We start from the raw sequence: 22030 nt of genomic DNA, 5'->3' as shown, positions 1-22030 counted from the left end.
GTACATATTGGAAAAACTAATAGTTTATTAGGGGAGAAAAAAGAAGAATAAATTCTTAAATTATTAAGAGTGTCAGGAGCTCAGTAATTTTTTTTTCCCCTTTGAAGAAACAGATTCTGTTAAGGGCACAGAGGGTTTTTCTCCTTTTTTTTCAATGTGTTTATTATTATGTCCTCATTAAATAAATGAGCCAAGGCTGATTTATATCACAAAATATTGTGTAGGGGTGCAGTAAAACATCCCTGCTGGTGCCTCCTCAGGAGCTGGGTCATACCTTGCTTGTTTTCATGGATGAATTTTTGTGCTTTGGTGTCTTTTTTTGTGTTGCTGTGTGGTTTTGGGTGGAGTTTCAGTGGATACCTTGTGTGAGTAGCATGGAAAGATTTTATTGGGATGTGAGGATTTCAAGTGTTGGGTTCTAACTGGAGACAAATCCAGGATTTAACTGAACTTCAGAACAACTTTCACCTTTTGGGTGTGAGGTTTACATAGGAAAAAGCTTTCCGGGATACATTTGGGGAAAATGGGAGATCCTTAAGGACATCCTATCCCTGCACATTCCAGTACTCAGAAAAATCAGGATTATTAATTTTTAAAATTTAATATTTTTGCAGAGTTTCAGCATGTCCTGATGATATTAGTAATTATGGACAGCTGGATACTGCATGAAAAACTGAATTTAAAACTGGAATATCTCAGGAGAAATTAGAGGGAGGCTTTGCAGTATTGCTTGTGGGAATTATTTTGTGTTTTCAGTTTTTGGGAGCACCTGGAAGTTTAGAGAGTTGGGCTGAATTTCTGCCACTTAAGCAAGAATCCTCTGCAAATAAACCTGGCAGCTCTCTGCCCTTTCATGTGTTAATTGCTTCCATCCACCTTTTTGTTCCAGCAGCACTTTGTCTCTGCATGAGCTGAGAGATGAAATAAACTGACATTTCTGATGTTACTTTCTAGAATTCCTCTTATTTTTAGAACAGGAAAAAAAAACCAGAATATTGGCAGTGCCTGGGTTGATTCCCTTTGCTGTGAGACACCTGGGAAGCCCAGCAAGTTCCTGATGTGGATTTTTCCTTTTTTCCTGTAGCAGGAGCCAGGAGAGTTTGGGTTTTGTTTTGTGTTTGTTTGCTCTTCTCTATTTACAGCTCTGGGAAATCCTCCTAAAAATGTGTTTTAAACTTGTACTGGACACCTGAAATAAATGGAGTAAAAGCCTCAGGCAACACTCAGGTTATGGATCAATGAAAGGCCATGATTTGCTTGATGTAATTTAATAGTAATATTATTATTAATAATATCCACAATAAGAATAATATATAATAATAAATATAACATATAATAAAATAGGAATAAAAATTCTATTATTTTAGTATAGTTTTAATATAATGTAATATAATGTAATATAATGTAATATAATGTAATATAATATAATATAATATAATATAATATAATATAATATAATATAATATAATATAATATAATATAATATAATATAATATAATATATAATTAAATATATGATATGATATAATATAATATAATATAATATAATATAATATAATAATATAATGTAATATAACACTGAGATGGTTGTGGATCACTGATAGCCTGAAAGGCCATGATTTGCTTGACGTAATGTAATAGTAATATTATTATTAATAATATCCACAATAAGAATAATATATAATAATAAAAATTATAATGTTATATATCTCTATATTTATGTATCATTATATATTATTAATATTATTATTGACATAACATTATATATTAACACATAACAATATCCCTGTATAATATTATATTCAGTGTTATTATTACATTACATATAAATATATAGCTATAATACATTATAATATATATTTATTTGTATATATATTTACATATATATGTATGTATGTTAAATATATACATATATGTTATATATATAAAAATTATATAGATAATATAGTGATATATATTATATATAATATATATATTATATTATATATCATCCTATATCCTATATCATATCATATTTATACGATATTTATATTAATACATAACTTTCTGAGTGCTGAGACACCCCTGCACTGAGGGATTTTACAGTAAAGGCAAGCAGGAATAAAAGGCAAAAGGTGTGGGAACATCTGCAAATGTGATTTTTTAACCTCTAATTGAGGCCTCATCTGCTCATTATCCTAACTGTAGCCATGAGATTTTATGGAAAATCCTTTCCTTAGGATTTTTCCTCCTGAGAAGCTGAGAGGCCTCAGGAACAAAATGTAAACAATGGTTATCTGCTGCTGTGGAATGCAACAGGTGCATCTGGGATTGGCCCATGTTTTTTGTTTTTAATTAATGGCCAGTCACAGTCTGGCTTTCTGGACTCTCTGGTCAGCCACAAGCCTTTGTTATCATTCCTTTTCTTATCCAGCCTTCTGATGAAATCCTTTCTTCTATTCTTTTAGCATAGTTTTAATATAAAATATATCATAAAACAGTCAGTCAGCCTTCTGAACCATGGAGTCAGATCCTCGTCTCTTCCCTCACCCTCAGACCCCTGTGACCACCACACAATCCTGACGTGGTGTGCAGTGATTTAAACCACCAGCAACTCCTCATCAGAACAGCTTAAATATAGAATAAATAGATTTAAACATGCTCTGAGAAATGCCACTTGTGTTAACATCAACCTGGAGTTTGCCATGATACAGATTTGGTTTAAAGGAAGTTTTTTCTGTGAGGGTGGGGAGCTGTGCCTGGCTCTGGGTTCCTGGAAATGCCCAAGGCCAGGCTGGAACACCCTGAAGTGAAAATTATCCTGCCTGGACCAGCTGGAAACTCCAAAGTCCATCCCAACCCATTCTGCAATTCTGTGTTTGTGTCACTGTGCAGTTTGGCCAGGCCAAATTTAGCAGGGATTTCTCTGTCTCTTCCTCTTTCTGTTTCTTTCCTTGGAATTAAATCATCCTGCTCAACTCTGCATGGGAAAAGTGGCCCCTGTGTGGGCTGGAATTGCACTGGGTGATTCCCAGCCCCCCTTCTGCTCCCACTGTTGCTTTATGAAGGTTTTTTGGAAAGGGAACTAAAGAAACAAATTCTGAGTTTCCAAAGGTTCTGCAAATGAAGGAATTTAGTTTTTCAATCCGTGGCCTTGAGCTGTGGTTTTAGTTTTTCCCCCTACATGAGGGCCAGGGTGCAAGCCAATTTATCCCATGACTATTGTCAGATATCAGGGGGGTATTTAATTGATTTAATGGTTTCTTATTTTACAATTGATGGAAAACTTGGGCTATTCCAGATGAAATTCAAAGGAAGAGCCCTGAATGTGCCAGGTCCTGTCCTCATATGTGAAGTAAATAAGTCTCAGGCACACTCACTGCAGTGACAGCCACTTTCTTCTGTAGTTTTTGCCTTTTACAAATGATTTTCTGTGTGTGGCTTCTTGCAGAGAGGCAGAATTTATTTTTCAGAGAGCCTTCATTTATAAATGTCACTTTTTGTTTCCATCTATTCTTAGAAACAGGTAATTTTTATGTACTGCCTTCCCTGTGCTTTTTGGGTCTCTGGTGGATCTGGGGAAATTAAATTTCATGCTATTCTGCTTTAGGCTGCCTGTGCTCTATTAGGGTTTGCTGAGTGCAGACATTGCCTCTCCAAATCTTGTGTAGCACACAAATAAAGGGATTTTTGTCATAGCTGCTGTTTAACAAGCACATCCAAAGTATTTGCTTAGCAGTGATTTGTGAGTTAAAACTTAAAACCTTCTGCTTTTTCATGTGGGAGCACGAGATTTGTGCTTGTTAAAGCCTCATCTTCCAGTGCTTAGCAGGGAAATAATTTTGGAAAACAGCTGTTGGTGGCTGCTGTGTGATTTTTGTATTAATTTCTAGTGTGATTTTTGCATTAATTTCTAGTGTGATTTTTGCATTAATTTCTAGTGTGATTTTTGCATTAATTTCCACTAAGCTCAATTCAGGAGGAAGAGAAGTTCATGGAGCCCTTTGCAGAACATCAGGAAATAATGAGTTTTAAGGACTGGATCTTGATGCTTTTATGGATGGAAGTGGTGCCATTGTCTTTTACTAGCTCTGAGTAAATTGTTTTGTAGTTAAATCCTGGCAAAGCTTTAGGACTTTGAGCCCAGCCTTAGGCTGAGTTTGCTGTAAATGCAGCCAGAGTTTATCTGCATTTTGTGAGCCAGCCCTGTGTGGCCGGGTTTTTGAGTTTGGGGGTTTTTATGTGTGTTAAAATTAATTAAAATTTAACAACATGTTTTGGTTTTTTTTTTTTTTTTTCTTCCATTTTTCCTCCGTTTTGGTTACTTTATGAATTAAAAATCAGAAAATGGTGTTTGGGACCCATTTGTCTGTGTTAGAAATGTGCTGTGTGTGTTCTTGCAGAATTGTCTGTGTTCTGTCCTTTTCCTCTTTGTCCTTCACAGACCTTCCTGGGATTATAGGTCACAAAGCCCAGATAGTTGGCTCAGATAAAGAGCTTTGTAATTTAAGGGATTGTTGGAATAGAAATCATTTGGAGCAGTTTGAATGATTTTTTTTTTAATCTTAAAGAACAAAATAAAAACCATTGACCATTTTAAGGAGATAAAGCCAATGAGTAAATTAGAGCTGTTTGATTTTACCAACATCAGTCTTGATAGCACCAAGCAAGGAAATTGTTATTGTGCTCTGCAGAATCCTCTCTGGTTTTATAGTACACCAAATATTCTTGTCCAAATTTCTCTCTGCACTGACTGGAGGAGCAGAGGAGTTTAAATGCATTTATTTTCTCTGTATTATTGAAAAATAGCTCTTGTTAGATACAACACCACTTCAGCAGCACGAGGAGACTTCCAGGTACTAAAACCTTTAAGCTTAATACTAAATTGCTCCTTTTCTTCCCATCCCAATTTATTTACAGCCAGACACTCCTCAATGTGGTGGTAAAAACCCCTTTAAATGGACGATTTAATCTCATTAAGATGAAAAGAAAAGCTTTGTTTTATTCTTTCATCTTCAGGCTGCAGCAAAGTGTTCCTAAAGCTCCTCATCACCCGTCAGCTGAGGCAGGTTAAGTGTTTTGCTGGTGCTTTAAAGCTTTGTGCAGTTGTTTTTTGGTTAAACAGGAGGTACCACTTAAAGATCCTTTTCCTCAGCCTCTGGGGAATGGGAAAAACTTTTATTGCCACAATTTTTCCCCCCCATCCTGCTTTGCTTGTGCTCTGAACTCCTTGGCTTTCAATGATATCATATTAAAGTTTTGCCCAACTGAAAATTTGGCTTTGGATATTCCTACCTGTTGGAATCTGAAATGGAAATTTAAGGAGTAAGGAAAGGACATTTCTTCCCTTTTCTTTTTTTGGAAGGTTTATTGTGTGCCTCTGGCAATGCTTCACAGAGCCAGTTTATCAGATTCTCATTTTTAGCTTCATTAACCATGTTTGATTTCACCTCTTGTTAATCACATAAAAACAAGCTTTTAATCTCAGCTGCTTTTTAGGGTGGGAGATGGTTCCTTCCCAGGAAGGTTCTGCTTCTCCTTTTATCTCTGAAACTTTTCACTGAAGGAGTTGAATGGTTTGTACAAGATGCTTCACTTTTGGTTTCCTTTCCTGTTCCTCCCTTTTCCTTTTCCTTTTCCTTTTCCTTTTCCTTTTCCTTTTCCTTTTTCCTTTTCCTTTTCCTTTTCCTTTTCCTTTTCCTTTTCCTTTTCCTTTTCCTTTTCCTTTTCCTTTTCCTTTTCTTCTCCTTTTCCTTTCCTCCTTTTCTATTCTTTCCTTTTCCTTCCTTTCCCTTCCTTTCCTTTTCCTCCTTTTCTCCTTTTTCTTTCTCCCTTTCCTTTCCTTTCCTTTCCTTTCCTTTCCTTTCCTTTCCTTTCCTTTCCTTTCCTTTCCTTTCCTTTCCTATTCCTTTCCTTTTCCTTTCCTTTCCTTTCCTTTCCTTTCCTTTCCTTTCCTTTCCTTTCCTTTCCTTTCCTTTCCTTTCCTTTCCTTTCCTTTCCTTTCCTTTCCTTTCCTTTCCTTTCCTTTCCTTTCCTTTCCTTTCCTTTCCTTTCCTTTCCTTCCTTCCCTTCCCTTCCCTTCCCTTCCCTTCCCTTCCCTTCCCTTTTTCTTCCTTTTCCTTCTCCTTTTCTCCTCCTTTTCCCCTTTCCTCCTTTTCCTTTCCCCCCTTTCCTTTTCTCCTGTTCCCCTTTTCTCCTTTTCCCCTTTTCCTTTCCTCCTTTTCCTTTCTTTCCTTTTCTCTTTTTCCTTTTCTCCTTTCCCTTTCTTTCCCTTTGTTTCTCTTTCTTTCCTTTCCCCTTTTCCATTTCCCATTTTCCTTTCTCTTTTCCCCTTTCCCTTTTTCCCCTTTTCCCCCATCCATGAGAGGGAAGCAGTTTATCCTTGACCAAAATCTCCATTATCCCTGATCCTACTGATTGACATTTCTCATCAAGGGGAGTTGGAACAAATTTAGGAAACTTAAGGAGGAAAAAAAAGGATATCAGGAGAAGTGGGTAGGAAGAATTAAAGGGCAGTGGTTATTCAGAACAGCGATTTTGTGTTAATCAGAAACCTAAGGAAGGTGGAATTTTTGGAGGAGCACCACTGATACCAGATCATGGTCAAAACTCAGTGGTTTGTGTTTCAGCGTTGAACACATTTATTTTTGCTTTTATTCTACTCTGTTGGCAGAAGAAAACACAATGTTCTACTCAACGTGAACCTTAGTAATTCCTGAATTATCTGGGAGCATCTTGGTGATAATGAAATTATTCTTCCTCCTTAAGATTTTCATATTTCACTTCTTCAGCCTCTTTTTCCCCTGTAGTACTTTGATTTTCTTCCTGCTTCCAATTTGTAGCACTAAAAACCAAAATTTTTAGTAAGCATTTCATCAACTGAGACCAGCCATTGGCACAAGTGACTTTGATTAGCAGATCTCATTGCAGATCATTAAAAATGCAGGTGTTGGATTAATGATGTTGTGAGAATTTCAAGCATTTCAGCATTATCTTTTATTTTTATACCATTTCTGAATAATGAAAACAACCATAAACATCATAATTACATATTGTTTAGAGCCTGTTTTCAGTTATTATAAAAAGCAGCAATGCAGGCCTGAATATTGGGCTGAAAATACACATTTCAGAGTTGAAATGTTTTGTTATTATAAAAAGCAGCAATGCAGGCCTGAATATTGAGCTGAAAATACACATTTCAAAGTTGAAATATTTTCAGTTATTATCAAAAGCAGCAATGCAGGCCTGAATATTGGGCTGAAAATACACATTTCAAAGTTGAAATGTTTTCAGTTATAAAAAGCAGCAATGCAGGCCTGAATATTGGGCTGAAAAAACACATTTTAAAGTTGAAATGTTTTCAGTTCTTATAAAAAGCAGCAATGCAGGCCTGAATATTGGGCTGAAAAAACACATTTCAAAGTTGAAATGTTTTCAGTTCTTATAAAAAGCAGCAATGCAGGCCTGAATATTGGGCTGAAAAAACACATTTCAAAGTTGAAATGTTTTCAGTTATAAAAAGCAGCAATGCAGGCCTGAATATTGGGCTGAAAATACACATTTCAAAGTTGAAATGTTTTGTTATTATAAAAAGCAGCAATGCAGGCCTGAATATTGGGCTGAAAATACACATTTCAGAGTTGACAATGCTGCAGCTGTGTGCTGATAATTCAATAAAAAACCTGGTTTGGCTGGAGTTGGAGAAACAGCATCACAAAGTGTGAAATCACCTCCAGTTTTATTGAGAGAAATAAATCCTTTCTAGGAGTTACTTGAGGGTGCAGATATCTGAAATGTGAATTTTGGCTATTTCTAAGCTTCTGTTAATATTACATGAAATAAATGTTTTTTTTTCCCACTTGGTCACTGAATTAATTTCCAAATTATTCTCTAAAATAAACAAGCTGCTCTATGGGCTGTTGGACTGTGGCAATCTTCTCTTCAAAGCAAGAAATTCTTGAAAATTCTCCTTTTAAAAAGTGATTCTCATGTCCAGGACGTTAAATTAAGTTCCGAATTATTCTCCAACATAAACAAGCTGCTCTATGGGCTGTTGGGCTGTGGAAATCTTCTCTTCAAAGCAAGAAATTCTTGAAAATTCTCCTTTTTCAAAGTGATTCTCATGTCCAGGATGTTAAATTAATTTCCAAATTAATTCCAAATTTCCAAATTAATTTCCAAATTAATTTCCAAATTATTCTCTAAAATAAAGCTGCTCTGTGGGCTGTTGGACTGTGGAAATCTTCTCTTCAAAGCAAGAAATTCTTGAAAATTCTCCTTTTTCAAAGTGATTCTCGTGTCCAGGATGTTAAATTAATTTCCAAATTATTCTCTAAAATAAACAAGCTGCTCTGTGGGCTGTTGGGCTGTGGAAATCTTCTCTTCAAAGCAAGAAATTCTTGAAAATTCTCCTTTTTAAAAGTGATTCTCATGTCCAGGACGTTAAATTAATTTCCAAATTATTCTCTAAAATAAGCTGCTCTGTGGGCTGTTGGACTGTGGAAATCTTCTCTTCAAAGCAAGAAATTCTTGAAAATTCTCCTTTTTCAAAGTGATTCTCATGTCCAGGACGTTAAATTAATTTCCAAATTATTCTCCAACATAAACAAGCTGCTCTATGGGCTGTGGAAATCTTCTCTTCAAAGCAAGAAATTCTTGAAAATTCTCCTTTTTAAAAGTGATTCTCATGTCCAGGACATTAAATTAATTTCCAAATTATTCTCTAAAATAAACAAGCTGCTCTATGGGCTGTGGAAATCTTCTCTTCAAACAAGAAATTCTTGAAAATTCTCCTTTTTCAAAGTGATTCTCATGTCCAGGATGTTAAATTAATTTCCAAATTAATTCCAAATTTCCAAATTAATTTCCAAATTAATTTCCAAATTATTCTCTAAAATAAAGCTGCTCTGTGGGCTGTTGGGCTGTGGAAATCTTAACTTCAAAGCAAGAAATTCTTGAAAATTCTCCTTTTTCAAAGTGATTCTCATGTCCAGGACGTTAAATTAATTTCCAAATTATTCTCTAAAATAAGCTGCTCTGTGGGCTGTTGGACTGTGGAAATCTTATCTTCAAAGCAAGAAATTCTTGAAAATTCTCCTTTTTAAAAGTGATTCTCATGTCCAGGACATTAAATAATTTCCAAATTATTCTCTAAAATAAACAAGCTGCTCTATGGGCTGTTGGACTGTGGAAATCTTATCTTCAAAGCAAGAAATTCTTGAAAATTCTCCTTTTAAAAAGTGATTCTCATGTCCAGGATGTTAAATTAATTTCCAAATAATTCTCCAACATAAACAAGCTGCTCTGTGGGCTGTGGAAATCTTCTCTTCAAAGCAAGAAATTCTTGAAAATTCTCCTTTTTCAAAGTGATTCTCATGTCCAGGATGTTGTACAAATATTTAAGTTCTTTCCCTCATCCCTTTTCCAGTCAGCAATTCCAAGCCTGGACGTGCTGGAGTTTCCATCAGCGCTGAATAAACAAATTGTCCAATTCTGCTTTGCTCTGCTGGATCCTTTGTAGCAGCCTCTTGTTATCAGCTGGCTGAATGAGCAGGAGATGAGATTTGAGCCCACCACAACAGCTCCTAAAAATCCACTTATTCCTCACTGCTGCTCTCTTTGTCCCCGGTTTGAGATGGAGTGATTGCTTTCAGCATTTCTGCAGCCTTTGCTGCCCCTGTCATCGATAAATGAAATTAGGACTTGATATGGAGATAAAAAAAAGGAGTCACCTTTTTTACTTTTCTCAATATTCACCTTCTACCGGGAAAATTTTTTAAATCCCTTTAAAATTGACTCTGAAATGGCTTTAAATGTACAATGTGGAAGTTTGATATCCTGATTTATCTTGCCATGCAACTCAACCACTGAGAAATCTGTTTAATGGGATCAGCAGAGCTATTGATGAGTGTTATCTTCTTTTTTCTTTCATTAACCTTTACCTGTAAGGACACTTCCCCTGCTTGGGTTTTTCACAGGATTATGGACTCTTATGTTTTTCTCTCCCAGAACAGCTTTTAAAGTTATGAACCAGTTTTAGCCACAGAGGCAGATTTCACAAGGACAATTCATTAACAATTACAATTTATTAACAATTACAATTATTAACAATTACAATATATGAACAACTACAATTATTAACATTTACAATTTATTAACAATTACAATTATTAACAGTTACAATTGATTACAATTAATTTATTGACATGGTTTTTGATATCTTGGGAATGGTGTCAGTGGCATTGTTGCAGAGTTTTGTGGCATTCATCAAAGCTTTCTCTGAGGGATGTGCTCAGGAAAAGATGGGGAAAATTCATGCTGGATGTGGATCTGCTGCAGGATGGTTACAAAACCTCTCTTAAAGCACCTTTTCCACCATTCTTGTCGCTTGATTTTTCCATCTTTCTTGTCTTTTCCTGGTTTAATTGTAGATTTGGTCCTACAAATTGAGTCTCAATACAAATTGAGTCTCAATACAAATCCAGTCTCACCTCTCCGCCTTCCACCTTACCAATGCTTTTAAAATTCTGCATTATTCTTTCCATCTTTCTTCTTGCTGAATTTCCTCACTCATTTAGGTTGGAAAAGACCCTTAAGATCGTAGAATTATGGACTGCATTGGCTTGGAAGGACTTTAATAATAATTTTGGGCCATGGGCAGGGACATCTTTCATTCCCCCAGGTTGCTCCAAGCCCTGTCCAGCCTGGCCTTGGACATTCCAGGGATCCAGAACCTTCTCTGCGCCAATGTCCCCACCTTAAAAAAAGAATTTATGCCACACATATTTGCTCCATGACACCAAGGAACAACTTAATGAATGGCTTTAATTAACATGAGTGAAAATGAGTTCTGGGTGCAGGTTTGGGGTGTGCTGATCTACAACAGCAGAGCCACCCATCCCACCAAGAGTTGCAATGTGAATATTTAACAGTAAAATTCCTGCCTGGAGCCTGAGTTCCTGCCCGTGGAAAGGTATAAAAATGTGAGTGGGTGATGAGCAGCTCTGTGATCTCCTTGTTCCTGCCCCAAGTGGCTCCAGGGCAGAGCTGAAATGGGCCAAGGATGATTTTTCAGTGTTCAATCCCAGCTGGAGATTCCTCCTTAGAGATGATGGTGAGATGAGCTGAACATCAAAATTTGCTATTTTGGGCTATTTGGGAGCGTTGGACTGAGCATTAGTAGTGACTTCTAATAGATATTTCAGTTAAAAAACCCTTTTAAACTTATCTGCTACGTGTAAAAATCCATAATTATTTCCCTGCCCTCTGCAATGGTAGAAGGAGTTTGTTGAAATACATGTGAAAGAATTTAAAGCAGATTTTTTTTTCCAAGGAGATGAAAAGAACACCAGTAAATTTCTGTGCACTGTCAGATAAAATAGCTTTACAATAAACTTCTGAACCACAAAGATCAGGAACTGGACACCTTAAATTGTCCTGAAAGGACACCACACGCTTAATCCTCTTGAAAGCAGAATCATCAAATCCTTCTTAGCGTTGCTTACAATATGATTATTATTTTTTTAATGTTGAATTATAGGATCCTGATGCTTTTATCCATTGTGTTCCACAAGAAAAGCTTTCCACTGTGTGTGGAGCAGGGATTACTAAAACAGCTGAAATGGGAATTTTTTCCACTGCTGTATTCAGTTGAAGGCAAAAATAGTATTTTAGAGGTGTTTGGAACTTCTGCTTCATTCTTTTTATTAATTATTTTAAATTAACAGGAGGGCAAAATGACTTGAAATAATAAGTTATTATCTCTAGATTTGATTACAGGGTTGGGGGGGAAGGATGGGTTATGAAAGTTTGATTGAAATAATTCCCTCCCTTCCAGGGGCATCGAGAACAATTGAAAAAGTCACATTAAAACTCCACACAGTCATTTATCCACACAGCAGGAGTTCCTGCAGAAACTAAAAATTAGGGGAATTTATATTAATTTTAATTTTTAACTGGCTTTTTTAACTCACTGCACTTATTGGTGGGAAATACCTGATTTTATGGCTCTCCCATATTTTGAGTTGTATTGAACATTTTCCATGTTTTCTCTTCCTCAACATCCCTGTGTCTGTCACCTGTTTATCAAATTCAACTCTTCCAAGACAGGATATTTCAAACTATCAAAAATATGACAAACCCACGTATTTTTGGTAGTGTGAATCTCAGAAAGAAATTATTTTTATAAAACAGAGCTGTTAACACAGGCAGGTAGAACCTAATTCAAAGAACCACAGGGGAAAACCTCCTCAATCCTGTTTTTTCCAGCCCCCTCAAAAATCCAGTGTAATTTGCTTTATCCCAAATGAATGGGATATTAAAAGGAGAATATTCCAAATATAATAAATATAATAGGAACTGACTTTGTTTTGTTACTGCTAGACCATGCACTGTCTTGTTTCTAATTGAAATTAGTATAAATTGATTGATACCCACATTTACATTGGAAAATAGGAAATGTAATCTATGCAAGAGCGCCTTTGGAAAGTAAAATATGAAATATTTTGAAATTATGCACACTTAATTGCATTGTTTTTGTATTTCATTAGCCTATGAGCTCGTCTGAAATATTCCTGCACATTACCAATATTTAACAGTTCATAAAAATTTCTGTCCTTGGAGGGGAGCTTTGTTTGTGAATTCCTGATTGGAGGAAGTGCCTGGAATTGGGAATTTCTCTGGAAAAGTTGCTGGATGTGTTGGTAGTTAAAATTGTATTAATCTGAAAGTAGAGTTTATTCTTGAGAATGCTCTTTAAAAATAATAATATTTAAGGAATTAATAATAATAAGGAAATAAACCACAGCAGTTTAAATGCTGGGTTTTAATGCACAGAAATGACTTTTTTAGTGGTTTTTGGGTTTTCTTTCTGCTGGCGCACTGAAGGAATGGTTCATTATTGTTTCACTGAGTGCAAGGCTAATTTGGGTTATTTATAAGGTTAAAGATCAGGTACAGCAGTGTTTGAAACCCACTAAATTTAAAAATAATTTCCTGTTTTCTCTCCTATGCTGCTCCCAGCAAATCCAGTGCTCTTTGAGAACTAAAAATTAAGGAAAACAGAATAAATTTCATGGTGTTGTTGTCTTCCCACCTGATTTAAACACCAAATACATTTCCTAGAGCTTTAATTGACATTGAAATCATTTTCCCCCTATCCCAGAGTGCTCCAAGCCCCATCCAACTCAACCTTGGGCAGTTCCAGGGATGGGGCAGCCGCAGCTGAGGGAAAAATTTCTGCTGTTCTTACTGAACATTTTTGGGTGAAATTTAGATCTGGACCAAACCAGAGCTTTTATTAGGCAGAAAGAATAAATCAAGGCTATTTGCATATTATAATATTTGAATTTTACACATCTGGAGTTGAAATGTGGGTGGGGAATTATTTTAGTTGTGGAAGAGCCCTGATGTGTGTGAGCTGGGAAGGCACCAGGCACGTGAGGTTCCTGATGCAATATTTCTGAGCCTGAGTGCACAATCAGGAATTTTCCTGGTTATTTTTATTATTAATTCATAATATAATATAATATAATATAATATAATATAATATAATATAATATAATATAATATAATATAATATAATATAATGTGATGCAATATTTCTGAGCCTGAGTGCACAATCAGGAATTTTCCTGGTTATTTTTATTATTAATTCATAATATAATATAATATAATATAATATAATATAATATAATATAATATAATATAATATAATATAATGTGATGCAATATTTCTGAGCCTGAGTGCACAATCAGGAATTTTCCTGGTTATTTTTATTATTAATTCATAATATAATATAATATAATATAATATAATATAATATAATATAATATAATGTAATGTGATGCAATATTTCTGAGCCTGAGTGCACAATCAGGAATTTTCCTGGTTATTTTTATTATTAATTCATAATATAATATAATATAATATAATATAATATAATATAATATAATATAATATAATATAATGTGATGCAATATTTCTGAGCCTGAATGCACAATCAGGAATTTTCCTGGTTATTTTTATTATTAATTCATAATATAATATAATATAATATAATATAATATAATATAATATAATATAATATAATATAATATAATGTAATGTAATGTGATGCAATATTTCTGAGCCTGAGTGCACAATCAGGAATTTTCCTGGTTATTTTTATTATTAATTCATAATATAATATAATATAATATAATATAATATAATATAATATAATATAATATAATGTGATGCAATATTTCTGAGCCTGAGTGCACAATCAGGAATTTTTCTGGTTATTTTTATTATTAATTCATAATATAATATAATATAATATAATATAATATAATATAATATAATATAATATAATATAATGTAATGTGATGCAATATTTCTGAGCCTGAGTGCACAATCAGGAATTTTCCTGGTTATTTTTATTATTAATTCATAATATAATATAATATAATATAATATAATATAATATAATATAATATAATATAATATAATATAATATAATATAATGTGATGCAATATTTCTGAGCCTGAATGCACAATCAGGAATTTTCCTGGTTATTTTTATTATTAATTCATAATATAATATAATATAATATAATATAATATAATATAATATAATGTGATGCAATATTTCTGAGCCTGAATGCACAATCAGGAATTTTCCTGGTTATTTTTATTATTAATTCATAATATAATATAATATAATGTAATGTAATGTAATGTAATATAATATAATATAATAAAGTATAATATAATATAATATAATGTATAATATAATATAATGTAATGTAATGTAATGTAATGTATAATATAATATAATATAATATAATATAATGTAATGTAATGTATAATATAATATAATATAATATAATGTATAATATAATATAATATAATATAATATAATATATAAAATATATAATTGCATATATTATATATAACAAAATTAATAGATATATTAGATATGATCATAATATATCACATAATATAATACAATATAATATAATATTAGTATAATGATATAATACATAATATAATTAATATAATTAATAACAATTATATATATAATGTAATAATATAATTAATTATTAATAATTCCCTCAAAGCTGCCACTGTGCCAGCAGCTGAGGAAGATGATGGGGCTGAAGGCTGAGGTGCCCTGTCCCAAAAATTCCCACTTAAAGGGATGGGAGAACTTGCCCTTGGATGGATCCATGGTTTGACTGCCTTGATGTTGGTTTTTAATGCCAGAAGTGAAAGCCAGAAACTGCAGGAATTCTCTGGAATTTGTTTTTTCCAGCACAAAAATGAGTTTTCCCATGTTTGGGAGGTGTCTTGGAGCTGTGTTCTCTGTTTGAGGAGTGTTCCAAAGGGATTGTTGGATTAAATCCATGAATTTTGGTGGAAGTGAAAGAGATTTTAGTGATATTTTCATTAATTCCCTCAAAGCTGCCACTGTGCCAGCAGCTGAGGAAGATGATGGGGCTGAAGGCTGAGGTGTCCTGTCCCAAATATTCCCACTTAAAGGGATGGGAGAACTTGCCCTTGGGTGGATCCGTGGTTTGACTGCCCTGATGTTGGTGTTCAATGCCAGAAACTGCAGGAATTCTCTGGAATTTGGTTTTTGCAGCACAAAAAGGAGTTTTCCCGTGGTTGGGAGGTGTCTTGGAGCTGTGTCCTCTATTTGAGGAGTGTTCCAAAGGGATTGTTGGGTTAAGTCCATGAATTTTGGTGGAAATGAAAGAGATTTTTGCAGAGTTTATCCTGGCTTGGTGTGTGGCTGATTGAAGACGGTGCTAGAGGATTTTTGGAGGTGCCTCATTTCTGACTATATTTGATATTCTTTAATTCTTTACACGCTCTCTTTACCATGAAACTTCTTCCTTCTGGAGGGATCTTCCAGAAACCACCTCCAGAGCTTCCCATTCAGGGATGGTGAGCTTTCTTCCCAGAGCAGGGCGACAAAACAATTCCTGCTCCAGCTGGGCACCAAGGACAAATGATTGACCCATTTTATGTTGGATAAGTCCAGAGGAGGCCACAAATTTAATAAAGGGACTGGAGCACCTCTCCTACAAAGAGAGGCTGAAAAAAATTGGGGCTGTTCAACCTGGAAAAGAAAAAAAAGATTATGTGGAGATCTTGCAACAACCTCCCAGTATCCTGTTCACTGGACAGCATTTTCCTTTTAAATAGCCAAGCTTAACTGGAAGGAAAAACAGAACTTGGGCATTTTTTTGTGTGGTGATTTTTTTGTTTTAATTCATTATCTGAACATTACCTAGCTAAGTATTTTCTAAAAGACATTTGATTGTATCAAACCTAAGTGTCTCTTCATTAATACCTTAATGCACCTGCCCTTTCCAGAGAATTTAGTGAAGGTGCCTGCTACTAAATGCTGTTTGCATTAATGTTTTTTTTTTTTTTTTTCCAAATGCAGGGCTAATGGGCAGATCCCCAGCTCTGCAGGCTGGAAGTTATTTGAATAATTTGTCCATCTCAAATTGCTGATTTCTCAGGCTAACATTTCTGAGGCTGCAGGTGTCTGCTTTCCCTGAGCTTTGTTGTTTACTGCTCGGGGTGTAATCCTGACATCCTGCTGATTTGTTTCTTTACTGCTTTAAAGAGAGAGGAAAAAGGTATGGATTTGGATTTTGTGTTAAACAAAGGCTGAGGAGTTGGAGTCAAATACTTCACGAGTTGTAAAAATTTTTGTGTGCCAAGCTGTTGTGGATGTGGAGGAGAAAATTGCTGATGGTTCCTAAAGAATTGGCATCAAGTGAAGCTTTGCTCCCATCCTGCTCATGGGATGATCCAAATTTAAACATCTGAAACATCAGGAACTGATGGGAAGTGAGAAGTGCTTCAGTCCTTTTTGCTCCTCTGTCCTTATCCATTCTCCCTGAAACTCCCCAAAACCTTTTGAATCCTGGGAAATATCATGGTTTTCTGGTTCTTTATTTGTCTGATTTTGAAGCACAAGTGGGCTTCAGATTAATAAAAAAATATTGAATAAATATTCAATAAATATTTATAAAAATAAATACAAAAGGTTAAGCAAATGCTTTGGCACACTCATACGTAGGGTTAAGCTTTGTCCACTCTTTATAAATATATTTTTAATAGAAATCAGGGTTTGTGGCATTTTAAAAAGGTGGTGGGATAAGCCTTTCTCAGGTTTGCCAAAGGATGTTGGATGGATGGAATGCTGGGCTCTGGAGAAGACTGAATGAGAAGTGTTCAAGTCTGCTTTTTCACAAGGGCACAGGACAAGGGGGAATGGCCTTAACCTGAAGGAGGGTGGGGTCAGATTTGATTTTAGGAAGAAACTGTCCTTCAAACTTTGCCTGAAGAATTAATGGACAAATAAGAAAAGTCAGGGTGCTGTTTCCCAGAGGCCACCAAAATGGCAAAACTTAAATTCCTTGTGCCTGGACAGTCCCTGCTTGGTCTGCCCAGATCCTGGCAGGAGCTCGCTGGGTTTTATCACTTTGACCCTGTGTGGATTCCAGACTGCCACCAAAGCCTCTCCCTCAGTGCCTTTCACAGCTGGATAGGGAAGAGAAAATAGAATTAATAGAATTCCCATGGAATCTCCTGGGAATGTCAGCTCTGGAGCAACTCCTTGGTGTCTGCAGGGCTGTTCCTCTCATATTCTCACTCCACTCTGCTCTGTCCAGCTGCACAAAACTTTGGTTTTTCTTCTTAAATCCATTATCCCTGAGGCATCACCACCACTCCAGGCTGGCCCAGCCTGGTGGGTCCATCCTGGAATTGGCTCTGGATGTGGAGGAAGCTTCCAGAAACCTCCCCCATAGCCCCCAGTCCCAAACGCTGCCCACACAAACCCAGCACAACCATTCTGTGTCCGGGAGCAGTTTGGTGCCTCTCAGAGCTTTGTGCTGATGCCTCAGGTTTCAGTTTTTATATTTTTCCCATTCTGTGCTGCTTTAGCGTGTGGGTCTGGGCTTCATATTATGGGATGGTGAGCTGTGTGCACAGAGCAGGGAGACAAAACAATTCCTGCTCCAGCTGGGCACCAAGGACAAATGCCCCAAATCTCAGCCCAGGAGCACAAACCCCGTGGGCTGGAGAGAGAAAAACAAGCAGGGTGGGACTGCCTGGGCTAAAGCTGCAATGGGACAATGAACTGCAAGGTGCAAATGGAGCAGAGCTGATCCCAGGGACAGAGCCCGGCAGCGCTCGTGCATTTTGGGGCCGTTTTGGTTCATCTTGAACCCTTGAGTGCATCCAGAGGGGCTGGGACACAAACCCTGAGGGAACCCTGAGGGAGCTGGGGGTGCTCAGCCTGCAGGAAAGGAGACTCAGGGTGCCCCCAGCACTCTCACAGCTCCTGAAAGGTGCTGTGGAATTTGCAGGCAACTCTGACAAGGGAAGAGATGAGAATCTTGACTCCATGTTTCAGAAGGCTGATTTATTATTTTATGATATATATTATATTAAAAGAAAATTATATATTAAAACTATACTAAAGAAAGAAAAAAGAGACATCAGAAACCTAGAAAGGAATGAATAATAAAATCTTGTGACTGACCAGAGTCTGACACAGCTGGCTGTGATTGGTCATTAATTAAAAACAATTCACATCCTGGAAAAACAATTCTCCAAATCACATTCCAAAGCAGCAAAACATGGAGAAGCTGGAGTTTCCCAGCTTCCCAGGAGAAACCATCCTGGCAAAAGGTTTTTTTCCTAAAATATGTCAGTGTCAAGGTGCCTGTGCCCAGCTGCCCCTGGGCTCTGTCTGCAGCAGCACTGGCACACCCAGGGCACACAGCCTGAGCTGGGCCAAGGGAAATCCAGCTTGGAGAGCAGCAAAAAGCTTTTCCAGCAAGGGGGAGAAAGTTCTGCAATGGCTGCCCGGGGAGGGGGTGCAGTCACCACCCCTGGGTGTGTTTAACCAGCCTGGAGGTGGCACTGGGTGCCAGGGCTGGGCTGGGCTCCAGGGCCCTGAAGGGCTCTCCCAACCTGGTCATTCTGTGAATTCTGTGAATCTTCAGTGCAGCCCTGGCTGGGCTCTTGTGCTGCCCAAGGTGCATCCATTGAGGCCTTTTAATAAATTCCTTCTTTATTCTGTAACTCTGCCCAGCCTCTGTTCTAGCTCAGCCTTCTCAAGGCATCACTGCAGCCTCTTTGGGGGTGCCCATCCCCGTTATGCTGCTGCTTTTCCTTTGCCATCATCCCAGGAGAGCTGTGCCAATCAAACACCCATCCCAGGGTGTGCTGAGGGCCAGAGCAGCAGTTGCTGGGTTTTGGGTGTGTTCCCTTCACTGCCCAGCTCCCAGATGGGTTTGTGATGGGAGCTGTGCACTCTCACTCTCACCTCACTTTGGTTTGTGCTCCTGGAGGAGCAGGCGAAGCCCTGGAGTACAGATGTGACCTTCTAAATGTACCCGAAAATCTTCCCACTTTGCTCTGGAATGAAGCTGACACTGATTTCAGCATCCTGAGGAACTTCTAATATTAAAGGGAGTCATGTTGGGAATGGCCGTGCAATAATAATTTAATGTTTAACAGAATAATATTAATATATTAATATTTTAGCAGTCTTGCACCCCCTAGGTTTAACATTCTCAAGTATTTCAATGGTCAGCTGTGTGTTGTTAATGCCCTGTAGTGTGAGCAGAGATGGCCATCACAAATGTAATTTAACATTTAATGTTAAACACTCTTTTCCTGATCCTCTCTCAAATAAATTACCTTTCCCCTTTTTAAATGCTTTTCCCCCTAGAACAAATCCCTCCTCCTTATAGAACTGCAATTTTTAAATTTTATTTTTCAACTAAAACATCATGAAGCTCCCATTTGGGAGCTCCCCAATTCCATCTTACAAGAATTCCATTGAATGATCTATAGCTCCACTTTTATTCCCTATTAGTATTTGCCTGATCGATGGGCAGCCTAATTGATTGTTCAGGTCAAATGTCTTTATTGGCTGCTGCCTGAATCCCTCCTCATTATGACATAAACCATCCTCCTCTGCTCTGTTGGACTTCTTGTACTCATTTTTGTACACCAGAGCCATAAATTTCGTTCTGTTTCAATGTTATGTCAATCAAGATAATCCCAATAAAATAGGGGTTGCCTTTTTCACCCAGTTTTTTGTTAGAGATCTGTTGAAAGGTTCATATTTCCCTCTGAATTTTAATTTTAAAATATTTTTAGGCTGGGGTATCACTGATAATTTAGAAGTTTCCCCCCACTTTTCCCTCTGTTTCTGTGATCTCAGCATTTCCTGGGCCTGGCATGATGGATATTGATTCCTGCTGCTTTTCCAAAGATATTTCTAACTGGATTAGTTGGCCAAAACTCCCATAAAATTGATGAAGCTGCTTCATTTATTCATTCATTCATTCATTCATTCCTAAAACCCTTTTGTGAGGCTGCTTTAGCATGAGCAGAATTGCAGGGAGTAGAACAGAAAAGTGGAATAATGATTTTGGATAATCTTTGCTGATAAATCCAACCCCTGGAGATGAGGTCACACAGACTTTCCAGTGCCTTTTTAATTTTAAAATTAATTTTAATTTCTCTGGGCTTGATTTTCCTTTGCAGGGTTTTTATGGCCCTTTTTGGGGTTCAGCAGGTTTTTCTGGGGTGTTTTGGGGTGGGATCCCATCCTGGAGCTCTGGGCTTCCATGGAGGGGGATCTGAGGCAGGAGTGAGGGAATTTTCTGGAAATCCAGAGCATGGCAAACTTCAGCTCAGTGTAGGTCAGGATTTATTCCAGGCAGGATGAGGATTAAACTGGATTTTGGTGGTTTTGGAGATGTCTTTCAGCCTTGTAGGGTTGGTGGCTCTCCCTCTGTTCATATTCTTGAAGAATTTAAAAATTTAAAAATTCCCTGATTTTTTAATTCTTAACCAGTTTCATTGCTTCATCTGACAGAATCTAAGTGAAGGAAATATTCTTTCCAGTCTGGATAATTTGGGGGAAAATCTTTCTCTAGGAATTAGAAATATGAATATTTAGGGTGCTGTAAGAGCTTTGTTGTATAAAACACATCTGAAAATACTTGATTTGTTACACAAAAATATTTATTTATTCTATATGAGTGAAAAGCTGCATTTTATGACTTTACTGTTTATATCTCTGTCTCATTCCTATGGTTTTACTTTACAAAGCCATGTTTCTGAAGAAAATATTGAATTTAATGTACAGTCCATGTTGTTTAATTTTTGAAAGATTGCACTAATTGAAAAGCTGTTTAATAAGAAAGTGTTTTAAAGGCTAAAATTTCAAAGATGGTTAAACCACAAGAAAACAACTCCAACTGCTGTGAGGGGAAAAAAGCAAATAAACAATGGAGGGCACTGTATAATGCAGTTGTTTCTGTAATTGGGGATAAGTTGTGTTCTGTTAACATTTCATTGCATTTTCTTTTAATTGCAGTTAGTGATGAAGAGCTGAAGAAAAGAATAGCTGAGGAACTGGCCCTGGAACGAGCCAGGAGAGACTCTGAAGCTCAGAAGAGAAGGTTGGTTCATTAATAATAACAATATTTCAAACCAACTTGGCCTTAATGCTTTTATTTGATTTATCTGCTTACTGGAATAACTGAATTTTGTGCCTGTGAGAGCTCTGGGGGCTGCAGCAGGTTTGGATATTAAATCCATGTTCAACAACAAATGAGCTGGAATTCCCTTGTAAGAGCTGATCCAAACTGTTGCTCTAAATCCCTTTTGACCTCTTGAGCTTGGATTTTTGCTGCTTTTTAAGCTCAATTTTGCTGATTTCTCTGGAGCCCAAATAATCACTTTGAGCTGGATGGGCTCCCTGTGATCCCAGGGGCTGAGGAAAAATACCTTGAAATGGGAATTCTGGAGTTTGCTGGGAATTCTGGAATTCCCAGGATGTTTTGAGTGTAAAAAACTGTATTGAACCAGTTCACACCAGTAAAACCCTCTTGGTTCCTTTCTGTATATTGAAATATTCCTTTTTAGGAATATTTCATTTTTTATTCTCAGAGATTGATTCTGAAAGCCTGATCAAGAGCCATTATCAACAATTAAAAATTCCTCTTTAAATTTAGAA

At 36.5% G+C, this 22030-nt stretch overlaps 1 protein-coding gene across 1 annotated transcript in view; it reads left to right on the top strand.

Annotated features, from left to right (window-relative positions):
* The window catches only part of CHCHD3 (coiled-coil-helix-coiled-coil-helix domain containing 3), a 159740-nt gene that overhangs the window by 4543 nt on the left and 133167 nt on the right, over positions 1-22030 (top strand). The window contains exon 3 of the mRNA XM_058805107.1: positions 21389-21473. Within this exon, the coding sequence (XP_058661090.1) occupies positions 21389-21473 (85 nt within the window). The remainder of the gene's footprint in view (positions 1-21388; positions 21474-22030) is intronic.

Source organism: Ammospiza caudacuta, chromosome 5 (genome assembly GCF_027887145.1).
Source record: "Ammospiza caudacuta isolate bAmmCau1 chromosome 5, bAmmCau1.pri, whole genome shotgun sequence".
In the NCBI taxonomy this organism is placed as follows: Eukaryota; Metazoa; Chordata; class Aves; order Passeriformes; family Passerellidae; genus Ammospiza; species Ammospiza caudacuta.
The sequence above is the reverse complement of the archived record's forward strand: the minus strand, read 5'-3'. Positions and strand labels throughout refer to the sequence as shown.